The sequence below is a fragment of the Cavia porcellus genome, unplaced genomic scaffold (genome assembly GCF_034190915.1).
Source record: "Cavia porcellus strain 051 isolate PalLab524CR breed Dunkin Hartley unplaced genomic scaffold, mCavPor4.1 scaffold_8, whole genome shotgun sequence".
NCBI lineage: Eukaryota > Metazoa > Chordata > Mammalia > Rodentia > Caviidae > Cavia > Cavia porcellus.
Genome location: NW_026947491.1, coordinates 40,325,988 through 40,353,865, shown reverse-complemented (window position 1 = coordinate 40,353,865; position 27,878 = coordinate 40,325,988). Strand labels below are relative to the sequence as shown.

Genomic DNA, 27,878 nt, shown 5'->3' with positions numbered 1-27,878 from the left:
AGCTTTGACTTTCCTCTTCCGCGTGTCTCTTTCGACGCTTAGCGGAAGTTCGTCACATCGCGGTTGCCTCTGCACAGCGGATGTGTGTCGCCGCTTAGGTGACGCTGTGAAGTGATTGCAGCCTTTGCCGCTGCCTTTTGGTTGAAGCACTATGGAGGAAGAGAGGAAGAATAATAACAAACGGTGGTATTTTACCCGAGAACAGCTGGAAAACAGCCCATCCCGTCGTTTTGGCCTGGACGCAGATAAAGAACTTTCTTATCGCCAGCAGGCGGCGAATCTACTCCAGGACATGGGACAACGTCTTAATGTGTATCCTTACGGCCTAGGCCATGGGCCTAGGACTTGGCATGCTCCGGCGTTCAGGCCCATACTCTGGCGGGGACAGAAGAGAGTAAAAAGGTGACAGGAGCTGGATGTCTAGGCGGGCAGATCTCGATGGGGCGGGCAGAAAGTGTTCGCTCGAGGGATGCGAGGCGGAGCCAGTTTCCCGCTCGCTTACTAGTGCCACCAGCCTTGCTAGGAATCATCTTTTTCCGGCTTTGTTTTAGCATTCCCTTTCTAGTCCTTCCTGCTCTAGTGACATTGAGATTGTTTCTGTTCTGATTTAGGAGTCTAGGAGACATTTCACTGTTGACGGTTGTCTCCCAAACTTAAAAGTGTAAAAAGTTTCCGGAAATTCACTACTAGAAGGTGTTCTAACGGTAGTCAAGAATTAGTGTCCCAGCTTTGGTTGAAAATACGTTCCTCCCATTTATTAGCTGTTCAGGAAAACTCAGATTCTTCACCGTCTTGTCTGTGAAATGGACATCCCTTGCATTTGATTTCTATGCTCTCCACAATGCTTGGCATTCAGACTTCAAATAATAACCATTGTTTGAGTTCTATAGAGTTTCAAAGTCAGGTTAGGTTTCTAGTATTGTAGAGCCACGTATCTAATTTTTAAATAGTTTACAAAATATTGATTCCTTAAGTTATACAGGTGTATGTATGTGTTGATTTTTCTTTTCATAGTCCAAAGTTATTTAGTGACTTTTTCCCCCAAAGTACTTTTGTCCGAAAAAGTATTTTCATTCTGTGGTGTGTTCTTTCCATTGTGTGTATGAAAATTTTTATCCCTTAGTTGAACTTCAGCTTGGTTAGCTTTCATTTAAGTGTCTTGCTGACTGTAGTGCTTGTTTTTAAGGATGTGCTTGCTTCAAAATAGGTGTCCACTTGACATTTTGTTTCCTGATGATATCCATTTGTTACCTAAAGCATCCAATCTGCGAACTAAACCATTTTTAAAAAATTTGCTTCAGTGTATCCTTAATATGCCTTTTTGTTAATGTGTTACTAATTTTGTCTTCACTTTAGAAATAAGGCATTTACAAGTTTTCTGTGAGGGGTGTTACTGAATTGCCTTATCTTTGAAATGGGGAGGGCACTGGAGGTAAAGACACAGAGGCAAACACAAGGTCTGTAGGCAGGGGAGTCGTGACAGTTTTTCTTAAGCGAAGCAGTATCAAATCATTTCGAAGTTTTTTTTTTGGCCCTACGGATCATGACCGTGAGAGTGCCGGCAGGAAGTGAAACTAAATTTAATGCTGGACTTCAGAAGATGAGAGAGGGTAGATATTTGTCCACAGGCCAGATTAGGGACAGCCTTCTAAATCATTACAGAGAGAGTCTAGACTAATGTTCATTGCAGGATTTGTAGAAGAGAAGTGGCTGAAAAGTTTAAGATTTTATGTAGTTTATATTCCATCCTGATTAATGCATCTCAAGAATTTTTGTTTATTCAGTAAATTTATATATTTGTTGAAAGCCTTATGCTGTCAGTTTGCAGTTTAGTGAAAGAAAACAGACTGTTCTTTGACTTGAAGAGATAAGGATACTTAGGATCATCCACTGCGTATGGCCATTTGGTCTTTTTTGGAAGAGCTGGAGTTGTATTTTGGGAGTTACACTGCCTACCTGTCTGATTTTGGACCTTAACTTGAATGCTTCAGCTCACAATTGACTATTAATACTGCTATAGTATATATGCATCGATTCTACATGATTCAGTCTTTTACACAGTTTCATCGAACTGTAAGTATAATTTTTTTGTGTGGTGTAATCATTTGGTGATTTATTCCAACTGCTGATTTTGTGGGTGCTGCTAAAATGGGAATTGAATTTTAGAATTTAGGGTTGATCCTATTCTGTGTCACACTGCTGTTTTCAGTCTAGCCTTGCAGTTTTCCTGTGAAATCTGTCTAGTTTTCTGGTAGGGTTAGTGTATCTGTAGACTAGGTCAATTTGCTGCTACAGCTAACTTTTTTTTTTTTTTTTTGAGTTGGAGGAATAGCATTAAAGGGGAAATCATGATTAATTCAGTATAACTTTCCAAGTGGTAAATACTAAAATGGTGATAGATGAATGGAAATTAGATTTTCCAAAAGTCTTTGATAAAATTGCAATGAATGATTGGTTGGAGGGGAAGGTATGGTAAGTGATAATGACTGGGGAAATTACTCAAGAGCAGGAAAGAGCTGGGCATAGTGGCACATGGCTGTAATCTCCGTATTTGGGAGGGTGAGACAGGAAGATTGCCTTGAGTTTGAGGCCAGTCAGGACTACATAATGAGACCCTGACTCAAACAAACAACAAGAAAAAGAAAATAATAGGGGCTGAGGATTTAGCTCAGTGGTATAAGTGCCTTCCTTGCAAGTGTGTGGTTGTAAGTTCGATCCCCGGTACCGATGGAAAAAAAAAAGAAAATAATAGTAAAGAAATAAAAGTATCCCTCCCCCCCGACAGAATAGTAAATACAGTAATGCTATTTTCTGTTTTGTTTCTGAAATGATCCAATTAACACTGCAAATAATAGGAATCATAGTGCGATTTTTGTGTAGGTAAGACTATTTGTTTAATGAAAGTAATGAGGATAAACTTGAACACTTCATATGGATCTGTGAGTCAAATACTTTAATTGTTTTTAAAGAAATTTGTTTTAGGGGCTGGGGGTTTAGCTCAGCGGCATAAGCACCTGCCTTACAAGCAGGCAGTCGTGAGTTCGATTCTCGGTACCAAGAAAAAGGAAAAAGACAAAAAAAAAAAAATCTCTTTTTTAATGCTGTCGGGAGGAATCTGTGAAGCTGGATATAGTTTGTGTAATATTAGAAATTGGCAGAATCAGGATTGTGAGTACCAGGTGCCATGGCAGACATCTATTGTCTCACTATGGAGGGAGGCTGAGGTAGGAAGATTGCAAGTATGAATCCCACCTGGGCAACTTAGCGAGCCCCTATCTCAGAATAAAAATATGAAGTGCTAAGAATGTGGCTGGGTGGTAGAGCCATCTGCCACCACACCCAGCCACCATTTAGTTTTGTGTTACCAGAATTGCTTTAACTAGTTGACTATTGGTGAATATTCAAGTCATTTCTAAATTTCTGTAGATGGAATTATAGTGTACATGTACGATTTTTATTTTGTTAATATACCCTACAGAAAGATTTTACTAGGATACTTTGTTTACAGTACTATGGGAGAGAGTTCTTTTGTGTATATCCTGACTAACCACAAATATTTATTACTTTAGGAAATATGCATAACCAAGAGTGGTGGCTCATACCTCTAAATCCTAGTGCCCTGGGAGGCTGAGGTAGGAGAATTGGAAGTGTGAGGCCAACCTGGGCAATTTAGTCTGCGAAAGAGATGACTAGGGATCACTAGGGGATCAAACTCATGACCACGCACTTGCAAGGCAGGTGCTTATGCCACTGAGCTAAATTCCCAGCCCCTGGATATAGTCTATTTTGAAGGCCCTGGTATCCTAGATGCCACACACCCCCCTTTTAAAGTTTTTATTATTATTTTTTATTTATTTTTTGGGTGGGACTGGGGATTGAACTCACAACCTTGTACTTGCCAAGTAGGCACTTGTGCCACTGAGCTAAATCCCCAGCTCCCTTTTTAAATGGAATAGGTTCAGAGGATTCATTGGTAAACAAGATAGATGAGTTCTGAAATGATTTTTTTCAATTAGTGAAGTTGAGGTTTTCCTTTTGATCACTGTTCTTGTGAAATTCAAGAATGAAAATTGCCTTGTTTATTCACTTTACTCCTTTTTTATTCTGATTATTTTAAATGAACTCTTTTAGGTATTACAATTATAGGGGGTTATGGAAGAAAATATTTTGAGGGGATTGGAGACAATGATTGTGCTTTGTAAAGCAGGCTGGCCTTGAGCTTGTGGCAGTCTTCTTGCCTTAGTCTTTCTGATGCTGGGATTACAGGTACATGCCACCATGCCTGGGTAAAAACTTTTTATTAAAGTTTGACAGCACTTGGGGCTGGGGCATTAGCTCAGTGGCTCAACACATGTATGGTAAGTGTGAGATCCTGAGCTCAATTCTCAGTACCTCCTCCCCAAATTAAAAAAAAAAAAAAAAGTTTGACAGTACAGCACAAAAATCTAAAGCATACAGGTTGATTAATATTTTGCATTGTTATATGTATGTAACCACTAGTTATATAACATAGATTTCCAATACCCTGGTAGGTAGCATACCTGGCTTTTAACTCAAGCAAATTTCTTTTCATTAGTGGACATGGCTAAATGACTAGTTTCTCTTTTTTAAATGTAAGAATTGTGTTCATTCTTTTTAGGAGGAGAAATGTAGCTTTTTTTTTTTTTTTTTTTGGTAGTAGTGGTGCTGGGGATGGAACCAATGGCCTTCACATTGATCTATATTCACAGCCTGTTTTTAACTTTTTGTATTATAAGGTGGGCCTCACTAAATGCCCAGGCTAGCCTTAAACTTGGAAGTTTTCTTATATCAGCTTCCCAGAGTGCTAGGATTACACGTGTATGCCGCTATGATAAACTTCAATTGCATTTCTACATGTACCACCTTAAATGTTTTCAAGTGGAGAAATACTTTGGGTGATCATATGTTTATGTTGTATTTTAAAATACAGACTGAGGGCTGAGGCTGTAGCTTAGTGGTAAAACTTATGCTTAGCATGCTGCATGCCCTGGGTTAAAAGAATGTCTAGATTTGGAACTCACTGCAGTGCAAGTTAATTTAGCCAGAGGTAGTGCCACACGTTCTGTGTTCCTAGCACTTGAGAGGCTAAGGCAGGAGGATTGCTGAGTGTTTGTGGCCGACGTGGTCTATATAAGCAAGTTCAAGGCCAGCCTGCACTATATGGTAAGACCCTATCTCAAAAACAAAACAAAACAAAACACTCCAAAAAATTAATTTAAAAAGTGCCTGAGCAAAGCAGTCAATAAATACTAGCTTTTCTTTTTTTGTTGGAGGCAGCACTTGGAATTGAACCAACCCCAGCTTGCTTGTTGGCTCTCTCGCTTTCTTTCTTTTGATTTTATGACACAGGGTCTTGCTGTATAGTCCAAGCTGGCATTGAACTCATAGCAGTCTTCCTTCCTCAGCCTTCCAAGTGCTGGGATTACAGGTGTGTGCCTCCACACACACTGGTCTTTATTTTTATTTTGAGACAGAGTCCTGTTGACCAGGTTGGGCTTGAACTTATGATCCCCTGCCTCAGTCTCCTGGAGTGCTGAGATTATAGGGATGTACCACCATGCCTAATTTAGCTATTTTTCTTAGGAGCTGAGCATAGTGAAACACAGCCAGCTACTGAGACGGAGATAAGAGGATGGCAGGTTCAAGGCTAGCCTGGGCAACTTTGTCTTAATATATATGGAATTGGGAGCCTAGTGTGGTGGACATACCTGTAATTTCAGCCTTCAGGAGACTAAAACAGGAGGATCATAAATATAAGGCTATTTTGGGCCACTTAATAGGACTACATAGCACTACCACATTCTGGAACATTGGGGTGGGGGTCAGAATGTGGGAATGTAGGTGAATCTTGACTGGGTTCAATCTCTAGTATCTAAAAAGAGTAACTTTTGCTTTATTCTTTTTTAATTAGTACCAGGGATTGAACTCACGACCACGCGCTATTTGTTGATCTTACTTATTTTTTGGAGACATGCTAGGCTAGGACAAGGTATTTAAGTGTGGAAAATTTCAAACAAAATTAGAGATGTAACATAAGGAAGTAGTGTGTATTTCTGAGATCTGCCTTAACTTTGATGAAAAAAATTGATAAGCAAGCTTGATATGGAATTTTATGAACATACCCCATTAAATTTTCTCTATATTCAAATACCATGTATATTTGGCTCTGCACTTAGTTTTCCAGTGTTGCTTTTGTTCTTGCTTGTTTATATTTCAGTTGCCTGCTCTAGACTTCATTTGCTAATGTTTTAAATTTTTTTTAAAATTAACTTTCATGGTTTACACAGCTGTAATCCCAGCTACTTGGAATGCTGAGGCACAAGGATCACAAGTTCCAGGCTAGTGTGGCTACATACTATGTAGTCCAAGTTTAATACCAACGTGGACTACATAGAGAGACCCTGTCTCCAAAAACTAAAACCAAAATGAAACTTAAATATGTCTTACCTTTTTTCTGTTACCCTTCCTAAATATTTCTTAAATTCTCCATTTTTTCTAAAATCTTGTGTCACTTTTGTTAAAAAATCATTTGTGTCCCATATCAGATTATCTATTTTATTTAATTATTTAGTGTGCTCTAAATGGTCTTCTTGTCTAGATCCCCACAGCTTTGTTCATGCCCATTTCCCATTAGTTCTGCTTTGTTTGTCCTAAGGTATAAGGAGAATGTTTGCAGCAAGTTTTATGCACAACTGAAACAAATGTGAAGGAGGATTGATACTATGAATTGAATGTGTGGAGAAAACTTCATTTTAGAAAAGTATAGCATAGGTAAAAGCAGAGATACAAATAAGAATTAGAATGTGTCGGGGCTGGGGATTAGCACAGCGGCATAAGTGCCTGCCTTGCAAGCAGGCAGTCGTGAGTTCGATCCCTGGTACCAATAAAAATGAAAAAAGACCAAAAAAAAAAAAGAATGTGTCTGTTTTAGTCAGTAAAGTGAAATAGATATTAAAAAAAAAAAAGAATGTGTCTGTTTTAGTCAGTAAAGTGAAATAGATATTTAAATTCTATAAAATTAATGCATTTCGTATATTCCTGGTGAATTCTAGATCTTGATATTGTGATTTTGATTCATTTATACATGTATTTGTATGTATGTGTACCGTATATATATTTGACAGGGTCTCACTATGTAGTTAGGCTGGTCTTAAACTAATTATGTAGCCCAGGCTGGCTTTGAATTTGCAGTGATCCTACTGTGTCAGCCTCCTGAGTACTAGCATTACAGGTATGCATAGCTGGCACACAGGTATATGCGCCTGTCTTAGAAAACTGTTTATGTCTAGGTCTTCAGACATAAACAATAGTCACTTAGATAGTTTTAAGGAGAGTGTTGAAAGGTTAGTGTTTGCAAGTGGATTAATGGATAGGAGGGCATATATGACTAGTACAAGGAAAAGCATAAACAATAAGAAGGTAGGACAAAGAAAGAAATCGAAACTGAGATCCTCAAATATGATTTATTTTCTTTCTCTCCAGTCTGTGGCTCCAGCGGCCTTGTTTCTAGCTGCTAAAGTGGAAGAGCAGCCAAAAAAATTGGAACATGTCATCAAGGTAGCACATACTTGTCTTCATCCACAGGAATCACTTCCTGACACCAGGAGTGAGGTAAGTGATTAATTAAAAATCTGCTTTGCTTTGCTTTTTTTTCTTTCATTTGTTTTTCTTTTTAAATCAGATTTTAGCCTGACAAGCATGAGGTTGTGAGTTCAATTCCTGGTACCAAAAAAAAAAAAAAAAAAAAATCAGATTTTATTGATACATTTTAGATATACATGATGATCATATTCATCATGGTGAATTTGTACCTGTACATGATATAACTTGATTTTTTTTTCCATTCCCCTCCCCTCCTTTCAACCCCTGCTTGCTGCCTGATTTACAAAAACATTATTTCCATTTTTTCCTTCTTTTTTTTTATTATTAAAGAACAAAATAGAAAACGGGCAGAAATAGTACATACTTTCAAAGAAAAGAAATAAACAGAAATAAATCACTAGTTGATACATACATATTGTCCCCCCACAAATAGTTGTTCAAGATACAAAAGTAGAACATATAAATGGAAATTCAGCCAGGGAGACTGTAAACAGTGCTGTTCAACTATCCAACAAAAACTAAGTAATATGGCTATCAATCCTATACACTTAGACATGTATGCATTTATCCATATCTTCATTAATGTTGAGACCTAACAAAACTTACTAGATTAAAATCCTTCTGAGCCGGGCGTGGTGGCTCACACCTGTAATCCCAGCACGGGGAGGCTGAGGTAGGAGGATTGCAGGAGGATCGTTGTGAGTTCGAGACCGGCCTGGGGTACAAAGTGAGCTCAAGGCCAGCCTGAACTGCATAGTGAGACCCTGTTTCAAAAAGACACACACACAGATCTCAGTTGTTGATTCTTTGTGATAATTCCTCTGTGGTCAGGGTTTTGTTAATAAAGTCTTTACCTACACTATTGTCTTTCAAGAGTTTTATCTGCTTTTCTTTTCTTTTTTTTTTTTGTCTTTTTCGTATTTATCGGTACCAGGGATCGAACTCATGACTGCCTGCTTGCAAGGCAGGCGCTTAGGCCGCTGAGCTAAATCCACAGCCTCTATCTACTTTTCTTTATTTTGATTGTAACTTAATTTTGGGATTTTGATTTACAAGTTTGAATGTGGGCAGTTACGGGAAACTTAGTTTTATTTTTGTTGTTTTGCTAACAAAAAAACTAAGTTGTGAAAATTTGTTGAGTTATATTGAAAGATGCTGAAAAGCAAAGAACAGAAACAATCTGCTGGAAGATAAAATGGATAAAATTGTTTAAGACATAAGTGTAAACCAAAAAACAGAGCCCTGATTGCTTAAGAAATATTACCAAGAATCAGCACATGAAATCACATCTAATTAAAAACTTCTGCACAGCCAGAAAACCACTAACAGAGAGAAAAGAGAACCTGTAGACTGGGACTTTTTAGGAAAACAATTAGTATCTGGAATATATAACAAACTTAAGAAAATTAGACCTCCCCCAAAATTTAAGACCCAATTGAAATGATGAAGAAGTATAAATGCCAATAAATACATGAAAAAATGCTCAAGATCACTGGCCAGTTGAGAAATACAAGTTAAAACAACACTGAGATTCCATCTTATTCCATGAAGAATGGTTATTATCAAGAAATCAACCAGTAATCAACCAGTGCTGGAGTTATAGGCATGCGCCACCACACCTGGCTATTCCTCAGTAAGAAATTTATAGATGCTTCTGGGCAAAAGGAACCCTTCTTCATTGTTGGTGGGAATGTAAACTGGTATAATCACTGTGGAAATCAGATTCCTTGAAAACCTAAAGATAGAAATTCCATTTGACCCAGCTATTCATCTTCTAGGTATGTTCCCCAAAGAGCTAAAGACAATGATACATGCATACTCATGTTATAGCAGCTCAATTCACAATAACTAAATCTTGGAAGCAGACTGTATCTCCATGAACAGATGAGTAGATAAAGAAAATGTGATTTTTTTTTTTAAATGTGATGTTTATACACTATGGACAACTTCTCTGCTATAAGAAAGATAAACTTGAGTCATTTGTAGGAAAATGGGTTCACCTTGAGACTATAATGTTAAGTGAAGGAAATTAGATACACAATCTTAAACACCATATGGTTTATTTTATATGAGAAACCTAATATATAAGTAAAGTGAAAAATATCTAAAACTGTAGCTTGATTTAGTGTTTTTGGTGGTGATGCTGTTATGAGACAGGGTCTCATTATGTAGTTCACTGTGAGTCTCACCAGGGCCTCAAACTTTTGGCAATCCTGCCTCAGGCTCCTGAGTGCTGGGATTGTAGGCATGCACCACCAAACCCAGCCAGATTTAGTATTACTGTGTTTTGTGTTTTAAAAAAAAATTTTGACTATCAGTCTGGCTATTCATCTGTAAGTATGAAAGTTAACTTTATAAGGACTTACAAATAAATGAATCTAATGCTGGCAGATTTTTTTAAAAAGAAGCGATAGATGCGAAGGAGGAAGAAAAAACAATGCAGACATGTTATGTACGTTTCCTGGTTCACCACAAGCAATGTAATCATTATGTATTGCAAGCATGTACTAAGAAAAATTAAAAAGAGCAAAAATACATTACATAGATCTATTGAACCACTGAAGCACAGATATATAGATGGACCATCATCATTCTAGCTGCTTTTGTATAAAAAACCATGCTTGCATGTGTTTCATTATTTTGACTTACTATATCCAAATTATTTCCTCATTTTGTTCATTCTTGATTTTTTATAAATATCTAGGTAGCCATTTACATGTGTATTTTTATGAACATTCTCTGTACAATAAAGAAATGTTTATAAATCAAGCATAGGGCCACATCCCTGAAATCCTAGCTCTCTAGGAAGCTTATGCAGGATGTTTCCAAGCCCAGCTTGGGTAATTTAGCAATTTAGGGAGACCCTATCTCAAAAAAAAAAAAGAAAAAAAAAATGTACTCAGTGGGAAAGCTTCAAGTTAATCCATAGTAACACACACAGACATACAAATACAACACAAATTGGGTCAGGAATTTAGCTTATTGGTGAAAGCGCCTACCTGGCAAGTATAAGGTCATGAGTTTGACTCCTGGTACCAAAACAAAAAACCACCACACACACAAATGTGTTTATAATGTGTTATTTTCTCACTCTGAACATAGAGAACTTTCTTAAAAATTTTGTGGAGAAATGAAATAAAAGGTGTTTTTTGTTTGTTTGCTTGTTTTTGTTTTTTTTTTTTTGGTATTGGGGATCAAACTTGAGACCTTGCGCTTGATAGGCAGGTGCTTGTACAGCTGAGCTGAATCTCTGGCCCTAAATAAAAGTTTTAATACATTGCATCTCCCTTAATCCTAGCAGGATATGGGAACATACATGTTTTTCTAGACTTCTATCCTATGCTAAAGGAGAGAAATGCCCGGTTTTAGAAGTTAGTAATTGGTACTGTTAAGGGGTCTGGGAGCCCTACGGGCTCATTTTTTATTTTATTTTACTTTATTTATTTTGGTACTGGAAATCAAACTCAGGACCTTGGCGTTTGCCAGGCAGGCACTTGTGCCACTAAGCTCGGCCTCCATTTTTTATTTTGAGACAGCGTTTTACTAAGTAACTAAGTTGCCTGGGTCAGGCTTGAATTTATAATCTTCCTATTGACGCTTCCCAAAGTGTTAGGATTGTAGGTGTGAATGAACCACTACATCTGATTTCAGAGTTCTAATTGCGGAGGAAAATAACAAATTTCTGTTACTAGATTATTTAAGTCTTTAGCAATGGATGCATGGGTCATTATTTATAAAATAAATGCCATCACGTATTTTCTGAACACAAGGAGAAAGCTTTTTGGGAGGTGGATTTTAGTAATCTTTAATTATGTTTTACATAACAGTGTCTACCTTTCATTTTTTATTTTGGAACACTGGTAGCTCTTACTGAAAAAGATTGCTCTAGACTTTTTGTCTTTTTGAGACAGGGTCTCACTATGCAGTTCAGGCTGGCCTTGAGCTCACTTTGTAGTCTATATTTTTAAGACAAGGTCTCACTTTACATTTCAGGCTGGCCTCAAATTCACTATGTGATGCATGCTGGCCTCAAACTCATGGAGATCCTATGGACTAAGCCTCTCAAGTGCTGGGGTTACAGGCATGCACCACCACACCTGGCTATTCCTCAATTTTTAGAAGAAATTAATTTTAATGATGTATTTTATATCACACTATATCTAAAATTTTGTCAGTTTAGCATATAATCATATTTAAAAGTTATTAATGAGATAGGTGTTTTTTAACGTAGTCTTTATTTTTATCTTTTTTTTTGGTACCAGGAATCAAACTCATAACCTTGTGCTTGGCAGGCAGGCCACTGATCTGTGTTACCGGCCCTTAACTTAGTCTTTAAAATCCAGTGTTGAAAAGAAAATCTCCATGCTTATTTATAATTTAGACTAGATGCATTTCAAGTTCGCAGTAGCTACCCATCCATGGTTAGAGCAGTGATGGCAAACTTTATAGAGCTTTCAGTGATACAAACAGCCCACTGCAGTATAGGTGTCATAGGTTTACTACTACTGGGTTAGGGTCTTTAGTTTTGGCTTAACACAAATCTGAATTATTTCGTTTCTCTTGTTTTCCTTTGTATTGTTAAATTTTTTTAAATTATCTGCAAAGATGGTTTAATAGTGTTAACTGTTTGGTATCACATGCTTTTAATAGTATAGGAAAGGTTTTTCTAGTGTTGGAAAAAGGCTTGTTAATTTCTTATATCTAAATCATTTGAATTCTGAAACTTAAAATATCAGTAAATATGAAAATGAACCAACTATCTGCTTTTTTGGTAACCATATATGAATAAAACATTATTTCTGTTACTTTTTTTAGGTAAAGGAAAAGTTTATACATATTGGGGTTAGAGATGTGGCTTATATTTAAATTTCTATTCCATCTCCTCCTCCATTCATGGCTTTTCTTGTTTTGGTTTCCCTGACAGAAGTTGTTAGAATTGGTTACTTTTTTTTTTTCCTTTTGGCAAGTGCCCTGTCACTGAATGTATATTCTTAGCCCTTGTTTATAGTTTATGTACTGTATTTCCCCCAAAAAAAGACCAAGTCATATTAATTTTTGCTTCAAACTGAGGGTAGTAATATATACCTGTAATCCCAGCATTTGGGAGACTGAGGTAGAAAGATGGCTGGGAGTTTAAGGCCACCCTGGAGTACATAGGGAATTCAAGACAGCCTGCACCACAGAGCAGGAGGCCCTGTCTGCAAAAAAAAACAAATTTTTTTTTTTTTTTTTTTTTTGCTTCAACAGACTCAAGGGCTTATTTTCAAGGGGTGTCTAATTTTCTCATAATCTACATGTATTCATATGTGAAAATCTGTATCTATTCAAACTGTCATGTTAACGTATAGAGCATCATCATAACTCTCCAAACCCCAAATTCTGACTGACTCTGTTTCTTGTAGAACCATTGACCCCAATCTCTTGTGTCTAGAAGTGGAGGTATTCGTTAATGAGTACTTCTTGTCCATGTAATCTGCTCATAGTCCATTGTTACAGTAAACGTATTGAATTATGAAAACTCATATTAAACACAACCATGTCCATTCGTTATCAAGTGTAGATGTTTGTTTGTTGTGTTTGTACTGAATTGGACATTTGGCAGTAGGTGTTGGATTCATCTGTTAATGTAGGCGTTTATCTCTTGTCCAGAGATGCCCACTTGAGTATTTATAAACAGCTAATTACAATTTATATTATTTATTTAAAGTATTAACATCAATAATTTTATATATATATATATATGTTTAATTATATATTGTTTTATAATTCAGCATGTCTGTTGTATGTTGCAACAGATGTTCTAAAGGCATCTGTCTGGCTGATGAGTTTAACTGGGGCTTTTTGGGATAGGGCTTATGAGCATCCTGAAAAATCATGTTAGAGCTTGTTTTCTGACTAGGTGTTTTCAGGGAAATGCAGTATTATGCTTTTTAGTGAATGTTTTCTCTGTCTTCTCTGTAGGCTTACCTGCAACAAGTTCAAGATCTGGTGATTTTAGAAAGCATAATTTTGCAGACTTTAGGTAAGTTTATCTGCTTTAAAGCATTAACTATATATAATTTATATATATATAATTTAATGGTTTGTTATTAAAATTTGCAAAACAAGAAATAGGAAGAAAGGCCAGGGATTTAGCTCAGCAGTATAAGTGCCTGCCTGGCAAGCATGAGGTTGTGAGTTCGACTCCTGGTACCAAAAAAAAACAAAATTGGAAGGAAATCCCTTAGGGACATTTTTGCATAGTGTCCATCTGTTTCTGGATTAGAGTTTGTAGAGATCAAGAGTTTAACTTTGACCTGTATCATAGAGAATATAAAGATGTAGTTGTCCTTTGAAACAGTAGCTACTATACTGACTTTCCATACTAGGGTTCATGCTTTACCTTTTTTTGAGATTTGACATTTTTTAACCTGAAAAATAATGGCGAAACTGTCTTTAAGCCGGGCGCGGTGTGGCTCACGCCTGTAATCCCAGCACTCAGGAGGCTGAAGTGGGAGGATTGTTGTGAGTTCGAGACCATCCTGGGCTACAAAGTGAGCTCAAGGCCAGCCTGAACTACATAGTGAGACACCGTCTCAAAAAAGACAAAAAAAAACCACCTGTCTTAGGGGCTGGGGATTTAGCTCAGCGGCATAAGCGCCTGCCTTGCAAGCAGGCAGTCATGAGTTCGATCCCTGGTACCGATAAAAACGAAAAAGACAAAAAAAAAAACCCACCTGTGTTTAAAAAAAAGCATTTCTTTCCATGAATTGCTGTGGTCAGTGTATTTAGGTAACAGCACTTGCTTTTAAAATTGATAAGCAGTGATTGGTTAGTATAGCAGAGTGAAAGTAGAGGAAGTCAAGCTATAATGATTGCATGGGCAATGCTGATGATCCATAACAAGTATGGAAATAGGATTTTGTCTTTCTTACTCTTTTTGAAACAGGCCTTTTTTTGTAGTATTAGGCCAGCCGTGACCTTACTGTATAGCCCAGGCTGGCCTCAAATTTGCAGTAATCCTCCTGCCTCAGCCTCCTGAGTGTTGGGATTATAGGCATGTGCTACCACACCTGGATTTAGGTTAAGTTTTAGAAATAGTGATCATTTGAGTGACTTGTCTCTTCCATCATTATGTTATGTCCTGCTGTACCTGAAAAAAAATGTTTTATGTTTAAGTTTTTGGTTTATCAGTGGTTTTCTGGTCTTATTGGTACCCTTCTAGCTCAGAGTGTAAGCAACTTTGGAGATAATGTACTTTCAAGGAAAATATGCTGTGTGCTTTGTGTGATTCTTATCATCTGCATAGCAGTTTTAGGAGAGGGAAATGAGGGAGGCCTTTAATAATGACTAGGATAAAGAAATATAAAATGTGTTGAATATTTTTTTATTGTGTTGGGTTTTTTTTTTTTTTTTTTGACTGGTTAATCTTTTTTTAAAGGATTTGAACTAACAATTGATCACCCACATACACATGTGGTAAAGTGCACCCAACTTGTTCGAGGTAAGTTACCCCAACTTCAGACAATTGTCTTAAATTATTTTATCATTTGGATTCTCTAGTTTGCTGTATAAAATGCATGATACAGCTGTTGTGGGCAGAAGTTGAATTGAAATGCCCAGTTTTAAAATACAAAGATTGGTTGTGGTTTGTAGTTTTCCTTTTGAGGTTATCATTGATACGTTAGGTGATCTCTAATTAGAGTTAACCTTTTTTTAGGATGTTTGGTAAATCACTAGGTCATATTTAATGGCAGTTTTAAAGAAATCTTGGGAGTGACTGGTCCTATTTTAATCTGTTACAGGCCTTGTAGATGATCTTTTTTGTTTTTGTTTCTGGGCATTGAACCTAGCGGTTTTATGCTGAGCTGTAGTAGGAGGTTGGTTTGTTTGCTTTGTTTTTGAGAGAGAGTCTCACTAAGTCGCTCACACTGGGCTCAAACTTGTGATTTTCTATGTTAGTCTCCCAAAGTTGAAATTACAAGCATGTTGTCACCATGCCTGCCAGGAAATTACAAAGATTTTTTTTTTCTTCGAGATAGAGTCTCTGTAGTTCAGATTGGCTTTTTAACTTGAGGTGGTCTTCCTGCTTTTGTCTCTCAAATGCTGGGATTACAGGTGTTTGCCACCACACCAGGCAGAACTATTTTTCTTTTTTGGGTAGAGAGCAAACCTAGGTCCTCAAACATATTGGGAAATAGTTCAACCACTGAGCCACATACTTAGTCCCTCTTGTTTCGTTTAAACAGTAGTATCAAGACTGTCTAGTAGGGCTGGGGATGTAGCTCAGTGGCACGCTGCCTACTGGCAGACATGAGGTCATGAGTTCAATTCCCGATACTGGGGAAAAAAAAGTCTTAAAAAAAAGCAGAGCATTTGCCCAGCATCTGCAGTCCCTAGACAGTCTCCAGAACTACACATAAGCACACACATGTGCGTGCACAGTGGGCACCTTTGTGCACTGAAGTGCCTTAAGAGTTTTGTAGACCAAATTGATATGGGTTGCATGTGAAGATTCCAGTATTTCTGAGTTCTTTGTATTTGAAAGAATTGAAATTTTTAAAAACTTAAATTCTGCTGAGTGTGCTGGCACACACATATAACCCAAGCACTTGGTAGGCTGAGGTACGAGGATCACTGTGAGTTTGATGTCAGCCTGGGCTACAGAGTGAGTTTCTGTTTTAAAAGAAAAAGAAGAGACTTAAGTTTGTTTCATCATCCAGAATGGGTCTTTTTTGGGGGTCATGGTAGGAAGCAATGTGTTTTTCATTGTACTGTAATAAGTTATATTTAGTTGATGATTTGGGGATTAAGTCACAGACTACTCAATTAAAATCCTGGTTTTTGTTGTTGTTGTTTGTTTATTTTTGAGACAGGATCTTGCTATGTCCCTGGTTGGCCTTGAACTCCTGGTGGTGTTCCTGTGTCAATTTGGAAGGAGTGCTGGAACTGTAGATGTATGCCACCAGGCCCAGCTAGATTCTGGTCCTGCCTTCAGAGAATTTTAAATTCAAATTTGAGGCCAACTTGGCAACACTGTAAAATCTTGTCTCAACAACAACGACTACGACAAAAATGCTTAGGCTTCCCCTGGAGATATAACTCTGTAGTGTGCTTGTATAGCATGCCTGGATTTGATTCTTCTTTTTTTTTTGTCTTTTTCCTTTTTATCGGTACCAGGGATCAAACTCACGACTGCCTGCTTGCAAGGCAGGCACTTATGCCGCTGAGCCAAATCCCCAGCCCCCCTGGATTTGATTCTTAGTACCACTAAAAAACAGAACAGAGAGAGAAAAAAAACCCTTGGGTGTTTTTCCAGGCATACTAAATCACACTCTGTTTTGTTTTTGTTTTTGTTTTTGTTTTAGGTAGAATCTCACTATGTAGCCCAGGGTGGCCTCAAACTCCTGGTGATCCTTCTGCCTCAGCTGTGCCACCACCCCTGGCAATAAATTAGACTTTGGAGAGCAGGCCCAGGAATTGCATTTTAAACAAGTACCTCCAATACTTGGTGTGCAGAAGAAAGCTTGAGTCTCTGGGACTAGAAACAGTATAGTTATTAACATTAAAATTAAAACTCATAAGGAGCCGGGAGTATAATAGCTCAATGGTAGAGCATGGGCTTAGTATGTGTGAATCTGGGATTCAATCCTCAGCCCCTAAAAGGATTATTTCCTTTGGTATAATGTAAGCATCAGATGATTGGGCACCATTGCTACCTCATTTACCAGTCTAGCTGTAGTACCTTGCAAATAATAAATGTTTACTACTAAATGTTTCTTGAGAATAAATGGAACTAATCATTTTCCTATTCTGTTTTCTTTTTTTTAGCAAGCAAGGACTTAGCACAGACATCTTATTTCATGGCAACCAACAGGTTCATATTTTATTTATGTTTTTGTTACCTTTAAGGACTGGCTTCACTTGAGTTAGCATAGTTACCTTGTCTGGGATATATAAAATGACTTAGTTAACTAGCATCCAAAGGCTCAGGCATGGAAATAATCTTTGACACATGTTATAGACAGTTGTTTGGTGAATGTTGATTATTATTATTTTTCCCTATATAATTTTTATCTTGTACCTTAAATTCCTTGGTGCTTTTTTAAATTTGCTAAGGTGATATAGTTATTTAGTACTATAAGTATTTAGTAATTAATAGCCCACCCAGTTGCTCTAAAATACCCAAGAACACATTTCTGAAAGTTTGTGTAAACTTAGGACTTGTTGATAATGACTGAAAATTATCTGACTTGGAGGATTTTGCAAAAATTATATTTTAAGGACTGGGGATATAGTTCAGCAGCACAGTGCCTGCCTTGCAAGTGCAAGGTCATGAGTTTGATTCTTGGTAGCAAAAAAAAAACCCTTAGATTTTAAGACCTTTTTTCTTCCTCTGCATCCAAACAAATGGGCAGTTATAGATATGAAAAGTTGTAATGCTTCCCTTCTTGTATTATTTTTTTTAATTTAAAAAAATGGTTTTTTGTACTAGGAAGTAAACTCACAATCTTGTGCTTGCCAGGCAGGCATTGTGTTGCTGAGCTACAATCTGTGGCCTGCCTTCTTTCTTTTTAGAAAAATGATTATCATATAAACTTGTCGTATCAAGTGACTTGCTTGCTTTCATCGCTGTTCTCCAGTATAGTTTGTTTATAGAAACCAAAAATAACTGTAATAACTTTTAGGACTAAGAAGTTCAGTTTTATAGCTGAGTGTGATGTCTTACACTGTGGTAATCCCAGCACTTAACGCTAAGGCAGGAGAATTGTCATAAATTCAAAGACAGCCTAGGCAAAAAAAAAAGTTTAGTTTTTTTTCTTTCTTTCTTTTTTTTTTTTTTTTTTTTTTTTGTCTTTTTCCTTTTTATCAGTAACGGGAATCAAACTCACGACTGCCTGCTTCCAAGGCAGGCGCTTATGCCACTGAGCTAAACCGCCAGCCCCCAAAAGTTTAGTTTTATAACCTGACACGAGACATTTTTCAAGTAAACCATAAATCAAGCATATTTGTACTTGAAAGAGTTGTCCATTATTTGAAATAGATCAGGACTATGGCAAAAGACAATTTTAAAGATATTTTCTTATAGATGTAATTAAAAACAGAAACCATCTTACAGTTTTCCTCATTCTGAGCTTATCTGGTGAGATAATAGGTAATAAACACTGACATTTGGGTCTAGAAGTCAAAAATAATTTTGGGGGATGGGGTCCTTATTGGTTGTATGGATTGAATGATACAGACTAGAAATCTAGAAATGCTAACCTGAGCAGTGGGTGAATAGAACAGTGGTTGTATTGAAAATGGACAGTTCTTGCTCTTTTTGCTCCCTCTCTCTTTTTTTTAAATAATGTAGAGTTTTAGCTTTGGGTTGAGAATTGAGAGCTCATGGCACTCTGTTTCCCTCCCTCTGGTGTCAGCCTACATTTGACCACATTTAGCCTGCAGTACACACCTCCTGTAGTGGCCTGTGTCTGCATCCATCTGGCTTGCAAGTGGTCCAACTGGGAGATCCCAGTCTCAACTGATGGAAAGCACTGGTGGGAGTATGTTGACGCCACTGTGACCTTGGAACTTTTAGATGGTAAGTTTTAGAGTAAGGGACATTGAAAACCACTTGCTTTCTTGATCTGTCACTTATCTGCCCAAAGGTGACTTTAGTTGAAAATAGTGAGCGAGTTGAGGTTGTTTTTGTGTCAATACCTTTGTCTCTCTGAATCTTTCTTGAATGTTTTATTTTTAGAACTGACCCATGAATTTCTACAGATTCTGGAGAAGACTCCCAACAGGCTCAAACGTATTTGGAATTGGAGGGTAAGAATTATGCTGCCAGCTTGTTTCTTCTTTTGACCATATCAGTGAATGTACCAGAATAGGCTATGTGTCTTAGGTTTGGGATTTCCCTTTTCACAGTTATGTAGTAATCATGACTTACCCCATAGCTTGGATATTGGCCCAGAAGTCAGTAACTATTGGTGATGTCAGGCTTTGCTTTGTGCTGTGGAATGCCTGTATGATTATTTGGTCAGCAGTGTTGTTTGAATATGTTCTTTGTAGAGACTGTTAGGTATAAAGCAAGAATATTGGCTTTTTTGAAGACAGGATCTCTGTGATCTAGGCTGGCTTTGAACTCAATATGTTGCCCATGCTGGCCTTGAATGCGCCATCCTTCTGCCTGTGCTTCTTGAATGCTGTGAGTGTAACCATGCACCAGCATGTGTGATGTAGTTTTATCTTTGACATTGCTTAATTTCTTTTTTTTTTAATTGAATTATTTAGAACATTTTAGATATACATAATGATCACATTCATTATAGAGAATTTGTACATGGTGTAACTTTTTTTTTTTTTTTTGTACTGGAGATTGAACTCATGACCTTGCACTTAACCAGGCAAGAACTTGAGCCACTGAGCTAAATCCCCAGCCCTTTTTCTCTTTTTTTTCCCATTACTCTTCCCTCCCCTCAGCCCCACTTCCCCTCCCCTTTTGAACATTTGTTACCTTTTTTTTGTTGTTACCATTTTTTCCTTCTTTTCTCATTTATTTTTTTACTTTTCTCATCTTTCTCCTCTCCCCCTTGTTCCCCTCCCCATTTCAATATTTTCTTCCTAATCACAAATACCTATTATATATTTTGGTATTTATTTACATTTTCAGTTTCTTACACCAGAGAAACAGTGCAATATTTACATGTGTCTAGTAATAATACGTACATTTAAATTGGGTTTTAGAATTTTATTGTTATACAGTTCAGTCTTAATTTTGTATTTCAAATATTTTTAGAAGCTTATTTGTAAATAATCGAATGATTCCTTCTGTTTTTTTCTAGTGTTAGATTTTTGAAAAATATTTCCTGATGTTGTGGTGGCACATGCCTGTAATCCCAGCACTCTGGGAGACTGAGATGGTTAGATTACAAAGTCAAGCTCAATCGGAGCAATTTAGGGCCTTAACAAAACCTTGTCGTAGAATTAAAAATAATAAAATAATGTAGGGAAATAGCTCAAGGCCAAGATGCTGGAAATAAATACTTTAGAAAAATTCCCTTGGAACTGGGCATGTAAGCTCAATAATAAAGCAAGTGCTTAGCCTGCTCAGAATCCCCCCTCTTTTGCCCGATGTGATTGCACATGCATACCTGAGACTGAGGCAGGAAATCTCTGTGTTACAGGCCAGTTTGGGCTATATCTAGTGAGTCCAAGGTCAACCTGAACTAAATAGCAAGAGCTTATGTAAAAAGAAAAAAGAAGTAGTTTCCCTCCTTTCTCATAAATCCAGATTGAAAAGCTTAATTTCATTTTCCTGAATTGAGTGAACTGAACAAAATGTTTGTCTCATAGTAGTTTAGTGGTAGAAGTAGGCTGGAAAGCGTGTAGTTCATCTTTCACTTTTACATAAAACCTCACCAAAATTTGTAGAATTTTACAATGTATTGCAGTGAAGCAGTCATTCTCCTGTTTATGAATGCGTTTTAGATATGCACAAATTTTTTTTTGGTTGCTTTTTGCCTTGTCACATTGTAGATTGCTATGACTCTTGATGGACAGTTGTTTTTTTGTTTGTTTGTTTATTTGTTTGTTTTATTTTTGGTGGGTTTTTTGAATCAGGATCTTGCTGTGTAGTCCAGACTGGCCTTAAACTCACTATGTAGTCCAGGCTGATCTCAAACTCACTGCCAAGCTCCTGCCTCAGCCTCACAAGTGCTGGGATTATAGGCATGTGTCCCCATGCCCAGCAATGGACGGTTTTAAAATCTTACTTATCCTGAAACCTGTGTTTATTGGCTCTCTTGTTAGGCTAGCCTTTCCAGAACTTCAGTGCAAGTACAATCTATTGATATTAATGTATTTCCATTTTAATAAATAACCTGAAGAGGTATTATTGCTTGTTCTAGGCATGCCAGCCTACCAAGAAAACAAAAACAGATGACCGGGGAACAGATGAAAATACTTCAGAACAGACAATCCTTAATATGATCTCCCAGAGCTCTTCAGACTCAACTATTGCAGGCTTAATGAGCATGTCAACTACTTCTACTACAAGTGCAGTGCCTTCCCTTCCAGTCTCTGGAGAGTCATCAAGCAACTTATCCAGTGTGGAGATGTTGCAGAATGAGCGTTGGCTGTCCTCTCAACCTCCTTTTAAACTAGAACCTGCTCAGGGTCATCGGACTAGTGACAATTTAGCACTTATGGGAATTGATCATTCCTTGAAACAAGATAGCTCAAATGCATTTATTTCCCAGAAGCAGAGTAGTAAGACTGTGCCATCAGCAAAAGTGTCATTGAAAGAATACCGTGCAAAGCATGCAGAAGAGCTGGCTGCCCAGAAGAGGCAACTGGAAAACATGGAAGCTAATGTGAAGTCACAGTATGCATATGCTGCCCAGAATCTTCTGTCTCACCATGATAGCCATTCTTCAGTCATTCTTAAAATGCCCATAAAGGGTACAGAAAACCCTGAACATCCTTTTCTGGAAAAGACTGACAAAACAGCTCTCAAAATGAGACTTCCAGTGGCTGGTGGAGATAAAGCTGCCTCTTCAAAATCAGATGAGATAAAAATGCGCATTAAGGTCCACACTCCAGTTGATAAGCACAGTTCTGTAGAGGATAATGTCACAAAGAGCAGAGAGCACAAAGAAAAGCACAAGACTCACCCATCTAATCATCATCATCATCATAATCACCATTCACACAAGCACTCTCACTCACAACTTCCAACTGGTACTGGGAACAAACGTCCAGGTGATCCAAAACATAGTAGCAGCCAGGCAAGCACCTTAACACACAAAACCTATAGCTTGTCTAGTTCTTTCTCCTCTTCCAGTTCTACTCGTAAAAGGCCCCCCTCTGAAGAGACTGGAGGGGCAGTATTTGATCATCCAGCCAAGATTGCCAAGAGTACTAAATCCTCTTTAAATTATTCTTTCCCTCCCCTTCCTACAATGGCCCAGTTGCCTGGGCATAGCTCAGACACAAGTGGCCTTCCCTTTTCTCAGCCCAGCTGTAAAACTCGGGTTCCTCACATGAAACTGGATAAAGGCCCCAGTGGGGCCAATGGTCACAACACAACCCAGTCCATAGACTATCAAGATACTGTGAATATGCTTCACTCCCTGCTCAGTGCCCAAGGTGTCCAGCCCACTCAGCCCCCTGCATTTGAATTTGTTCACTCATATAGTGAATATCTAAATCCACGGGCTAGTGGAATCTCCTCCAGATCTGGCAATACAGACAAACCCCGGCCACCACCTCTACCATCAGAACCTCCTCCACCACTTCCACCTCTTCCTAAGTAAAAAAGAAAAAGAAGAGGAGAAAAAAACTTCTCTAAAAACACAGTTTTGGTTTTTTTTTTGTTTTTGTTTTTTTTGTTTTTTTTTTTTGACTACTAATAGTGGACTAGAATTACTTCCCTTATAAAATATGTCACCCTTCTTGGACTAGAGAATAAATTGATACTGAAACATAGGTGGGAGAGTGGTAGAGGGCCTTGGTTATTATATGTGCTGCCTGATACATTTAACTATTACAGTTTTTACTGGTGTTAGAAAGGCGGGGATGTGTTGAAACTTGAAGGATTAAGAACACGGTCTATTCTTGGCCTCTCCACCTCCTAATTAGGTTGATTGGGATAGTTATCTTCCCTCTTCTTGCGAGAACTGAAACTTGGGGAGTTTATCAAAAAATTGTGGATTCTTTTGATGTTTAATATATCAGAAGAGAGGAAGTATTTAAACGTCAAAATCTTTTAAGAGACTTTTAAAAAATAATTTAATGAAAGTAAGTTATCTGTTTAGTTTTTTTATATAATTGGGAGGGGAATAAGGACTTTGCTGTGTGTATGAAGTACATAGCAGTGACTCCTGGTGGGTGGGATTGAGGGGGGGGGATACTGTAGAGTGGGTGGGGGGATAGGCTTTTGGCCAAGAGTTCTAAAAGCAGGCTCAAGCCAGTTGGAGTGTCAAGACCTTTAAGAGTGTATGTAAGTGTGGATGTGTTTTTAAGTGTGTGTGTTTAAAAATCATGTTTTGTCCCCCTTCCCCATCCCATCCTTTACCATTTTCACTTTCCAGCAGTCTGCTAAAGAGAATATGGTGGTTCTTGAGAACATGAACAAAGAGGCATGTATTTGACATGGAAATTCTCCCCTTTGTATGTAATTGAATTGTAGCACTCTTAATATCTACTTTCATTATGAAAACTGCCTTTTTACCCTTTTTCATTTTGGTGCAAGAGGGAGGTGCAATTGAAAAAAGTTACAGAACAAGGTCAGCTTCTGGCCTACAGAATTGGGTACATCTTTTCTTCTAGTTGGGCTTGGGGAAGATGTTCAGATGTGGACAGCCCTGTGTCATTGAAGGAAAGGGGGATGTGCTATATAATTTCTGCCTATGAAAGCTCATACCATTCATGACAATAATCCTGCGAGAAGCCAAGGGGCTAGAGTGTGATTTGGAATTCTTAGGACATTATGTTTTAAATTACATTATGAATGTAAGGTTTGCTTTTTATTTGCATATCTGAAGGCAGACAACTGCATCTTTGTGACTTACATGATTTCAAAGATCTGAGCTCATGAATTTAATAGTACTGATGCCATGAATGATCTAGCTTAGCAGATATTAATGTTTATATTGTCGCCCGCTTGTGGCTTTAGAGTCTATACAGGGGTTCTTAAGGAGATTTCTAAAAGTTCTTTTAAGAAAAATGGTCAGGAGTCCTGTTATAGGGGCTTATCCTAAACTTTAGGAGTAAACTTTTTTTTTTTTTTTTAGGAGTAAACATTTTTGATGAGAAAGAAAAATCTTTCAAGAAATCTTAACTAGAAAGAATTCTAAGTCAATGCTTCCTAGCCACAGATCATTTGATGTGTTCTTTTCTTTTCTCTCGCTTCTCTCCCTCCTTTTTTTTCCCTTGCTGTGGAAAAGTGCAATTTGAGTTTCTGTCGTTTTTAATGCCACTTCCATCACACCAGATAGTCTTTAGGGAGAAGTCCAATGATTAGAAATTTTAGGGAAATCGAATTTGTGTTGCTGCTTGCCAGGTACAGTTTGGTGGAAAAGCAGGTGGTTACTATTGATGATGTATTGACCTGATAGAGGAAGGAATGTGTAAAAAGGACTAAACTTTAACTGAAAGTGAGCTAGTGTACTGCCTCTGCCATATTTGGGCTGTGTGGAGTGCATGCCATTGCAGGTAAAATAGGGGCCTATAAATCTGTGATACATCTCAAATGTCATTTAACTTTTCAGATGACATTTTCCTTTTCTTGATAGATCCAGTTTTGTGCCATCTAAATGGTGGTTTTATGGCTGTGTTTATTAAATTTAGACTTTGTATTTGTTTAAATTAAGTTTTTTTCAGTAGTCTGTTTCTCATCCCTCATCCTGAAGGGTAGTATGTCATTTTGTTTGCATCTGTACCTTTGTGAAATTGATGATCACTGGTTTGATTGTGAAAATGTCTTTTCTAGCTTTTAATTCTCTTGAATGTCACATATTTTCTAATAACATGCACTCATACCACAGAGGCACATAACCACTTGATGTCAGTGTTTCTCTGTGTTCTTCCTTAGAACTTGTCGGGAATGAATGAGGAAAAAGTGTTTACTAGGGCCTAAACAGCTGCATTATGTTGTAAAGTCTGGCCTGTGCACTAGTCAATCGTTGTAAACCTGTGCATGTCATAAACCACCTTATATGGACTCATCCTGAGATGTTGCATTATCTTTGGGTTAGCAGATGTACCTGTCAGCTAGTGTATATAATATCCAAATTCTGTAAACTTAATAAGATTCCTGAGGTTTGTGGGATTTCTAAATTGTGTTTCCTACTTTCCTACTTATAAGGATGACAAACAGGATTTATATATGCAAAATTAGTCTCATAAAGATGGGTTTTTTTTTTCTTTTAATCTTGACTGTCAAAGGTGAGTGATGATGGTAAAGTTTGTAAATCTCATTCCTGAAATTTTGCTTGACTCATGTTGGCAGAAACAAATACCTGTGGATTGTCCTGAGGGCCTTTAACCAGATACTTATGTTGCTGTCAGCTGAGCTCTAGTGAAACATTATTCTAAATCCAGTTTTTTTTTTTTTTTTTTTTGAGGTATAGGTCAACACTTTTTGGCTTTAGAAAATACTTAGGTGTTAGTCTAGTCTTCTTACTCATGAATCAGTGTATTTCCATATCTTCTTTTAAATCATTTTAGTGTTTTAGTATACCCTGCATAGTTCTATATTGGCTGCACTGGTGTCAATAGACAAAATCTCCAGTTGCAAATAGCAGTGGATTTGGATATAGAAATAAAAATCATGGTAATAATTCTGCTTAAGGAAATCCCTTAATTTCCTTAAGCTTCTGCTACCTAATGCTTCATATTGAAAATGCATACCACTCATACCTTGCTTCTGGACAAAGATAATTTGAAGGGCCCGATCCTAGCATGGTTGAATTTTAAACATCTTTGTTTCCTTTATTTTGGGAACTTTTTAAAAAATATTTGTTGATGAATTATTTTGGTACTAATGTTGAGAAAGGGGAAAAGCTAGAACATCTTGAAGTTGGAATACAAATTTTATTCTCTTCGGTTTGGGAGAATTTAAGTAGTGAGAAATGGCTCACAGTCATTCTACTGAGCTTTCAATGATTTTGATGCCTCCCGAAATGTCTCTTGTATGTTGCTAATACTCAGCTAGTTTAAATGTTGTGCCACACAGTCAAGTTTTACTTTTTAATCCCTCTATGGATATGAGTTTGAAACAAGCATGGTACTGTAATCTTACTTGATAGTGTGGTCTGGAATCAGAATTATTTTTTGAGTGGGAAAGCTCTCCATTTCAGTATTTCTAAGTTTTTTAATATGAACTTGGCACTGGAAAGGGAAGTATAAGAAAAATATTGTTTATTGAAAAGCAGTATCTATTCTTCCCCTTTATGATTGTGCTCATGGTTGAATGAAAAGAAAGACTTGGTTTTTTGTTGCTACAGTTAACTTGGAGAGGGATTCTTGACAGTGTGCTGATTGAAGCCAGAGCAAGTATGTCTCCTAATTGGGAAGTCTTTAGGGAAAGCTGAGGAACTGATTAGTCATTAATCATAAAGGATTGGTTATAAGTAGACATGCTGTCTGGCTTAAGCTCGCAAAGAAAAGAATGCAGCAGCCTAATTTAAGGTTTCTTAATTTAAAACTGACCTTTCCCCTTTCGTATTTCACACTTAAAACTCCATTATCAGACCAAAGAGCAAAAAGGAAAAACAAATAAAAAAACACTTTACAAATTTATGTCACTCAGGTACAATTTTGTGGTGAGATTTTTGTCTGTTTCTTTGTCTTGCTTTTAAGAGTCCTTTCTCAGCATATTCTGTAGTTGCCTCTGTTCTTGGGGCACCTCAGTTTTGGATGCTACTCCTGACATCCCTCCTGCTGTTATATGAATGATAGGATGTGAGTGACCATTATCATAAGGGCTCTTTGTAAAAAATTTTTTTAAAAAAATTTTAAAAATTTGAAAGATGTGTACATTTTATAGTCCGGCTCTCAGTTTGATATCTTGCTGTCAAGTGTGTTTCTCAATTTGTATTTATCCATCCCATCAATAAATGTTAATGGTGAAACACCCATTGTTTGTATGTCTTGTGTCCTCTAGTCTTTAGTCTTTAGCTATGATTTTATTGATGCTATTATTATTTTGTTTCAGGTTTTTGGGGGGAGTGGAGTGTCTCTTTGTATTTTTTGGTCTTTTTTCTTTTCCTTTTTATTGGTACCGGGGATCGAACTCACGACTGCCTGCTTGCAAGGCAGGTGCTTATGCCGCTGAGCTAAACCCCCAGCCCCTTCTTTGTATGTTTTTTATGCTGGGTCTAGAACTCAGGGCCTCACACATGCTAGGCAAGTAGTGATCTACACTTGGCCCATTTTGCTTCAATTCTGGTAGTAAGTTCTTTTTTTGCTATTGTTTTTGAATCATGGTCTCCCTCTGTAATTCAGGCAGGCCTTGAGTCACTATCTATCCTGGGCTAGTCTTAAATTCATAGCAATTCTATCCCAGATTCCTAGATTCCTAGATTCTAGGATTACAGTTACCTACCACCATGCCTATGTGTTCTTACCATGCAAAATCTATAGAGATTGAGTCCATTGGAAAGACTTAAGATTTGGCCATTATATTAACAAGGGAAAAAAACCTTCACTTGAAGATACTGGAATATCTGAAAATAACTTTTAAACAACAAAAATTATAGCTCTTACATGGTAGCAACACTTACTAG

At 37.4% G+C, this 27,878-nt stretch overlaps 1 protein-coding gene across 3 annotated transcripts; it reads left to right on the top strand.

Annotated features, from left to right (window-relative positions):
- The first annotated feature begins 30 nt into the window (after positions 1 to 30).
- Ccnt1 (cyclin T1) lies at positions 31 to 27,228 on the top strand. Of its 3 annotated transcripts, XM_003475828.5 has the most exons (9): positions 31 to 312; positions 1,992 to 2,073; positions 7,504 to 7,632; positions 13,585 to 13,645; positions 15,044 to 15,106; positions 17,434 to 17,479; positions 19,023 to 19,186; positions 19,346 to 19,416; positions 21,498 to 27,228. In XM_003475828.5, exons 1-9 carry the CDS (start codon positions 152 to 154, stop codon positions 22,902 to 22,904), a joined length of 2,184 nt encoding a protein of 727 aa, XP_003475876.1. In that variant the 5' UTR covers positions 31 to 151; the 3' UTR covers positions 22,905 to 27,228. The 3 variants fall into 3 exon arrangements, 2 of the variants coding, with proteins under 2 accessions (XP_003475876.1, XP_063110721.1); XR_010049253.1 differs by lacking the exon at positions 19,023 to 19,186 and having other exon boundaries at positions 21,498 to 21,681; XM_063254651.1 differs by lacking the exons at positions 31 to 312; positions 1,992 to 2,073; positions 7,504 to 7,632; ... (1 more) ...; positions 15,044 to 15,106; positions 19,023 to 19,186 and having other exon boundaries at positions 17,443 to 17,479.
- Positions 27,229 to 27,878: the final 650 nt, after the last annotated feature.

What these genes read in the sequence shown, in the direction of transcription:
- Ccnt1 (XM_003475828.5), top strand. Translation starts at nt 152, where the DNA reads ATGGAGGAAGAGAGGAAGAATAATAACAAACGGTGGTATTTTACCCGA. An exon ending in ATGGGACAACGTCTTAATGT is followed by an intron (nt 313 to 1,991) that starts GTATCCTTACGG and finishes TGAATGCTTCAG; the next exon opens with CTCACAATTGACTATTAATA. An exon ending in TTACACAGTTTCATCGAACT is followed by an intron (nt 2,074 to 7,503) that starts GTAAGTATAATT and finishes CTTTCTCTCCAG; the next exon opens with TCTGTGGCTCCAGCGGCCTT.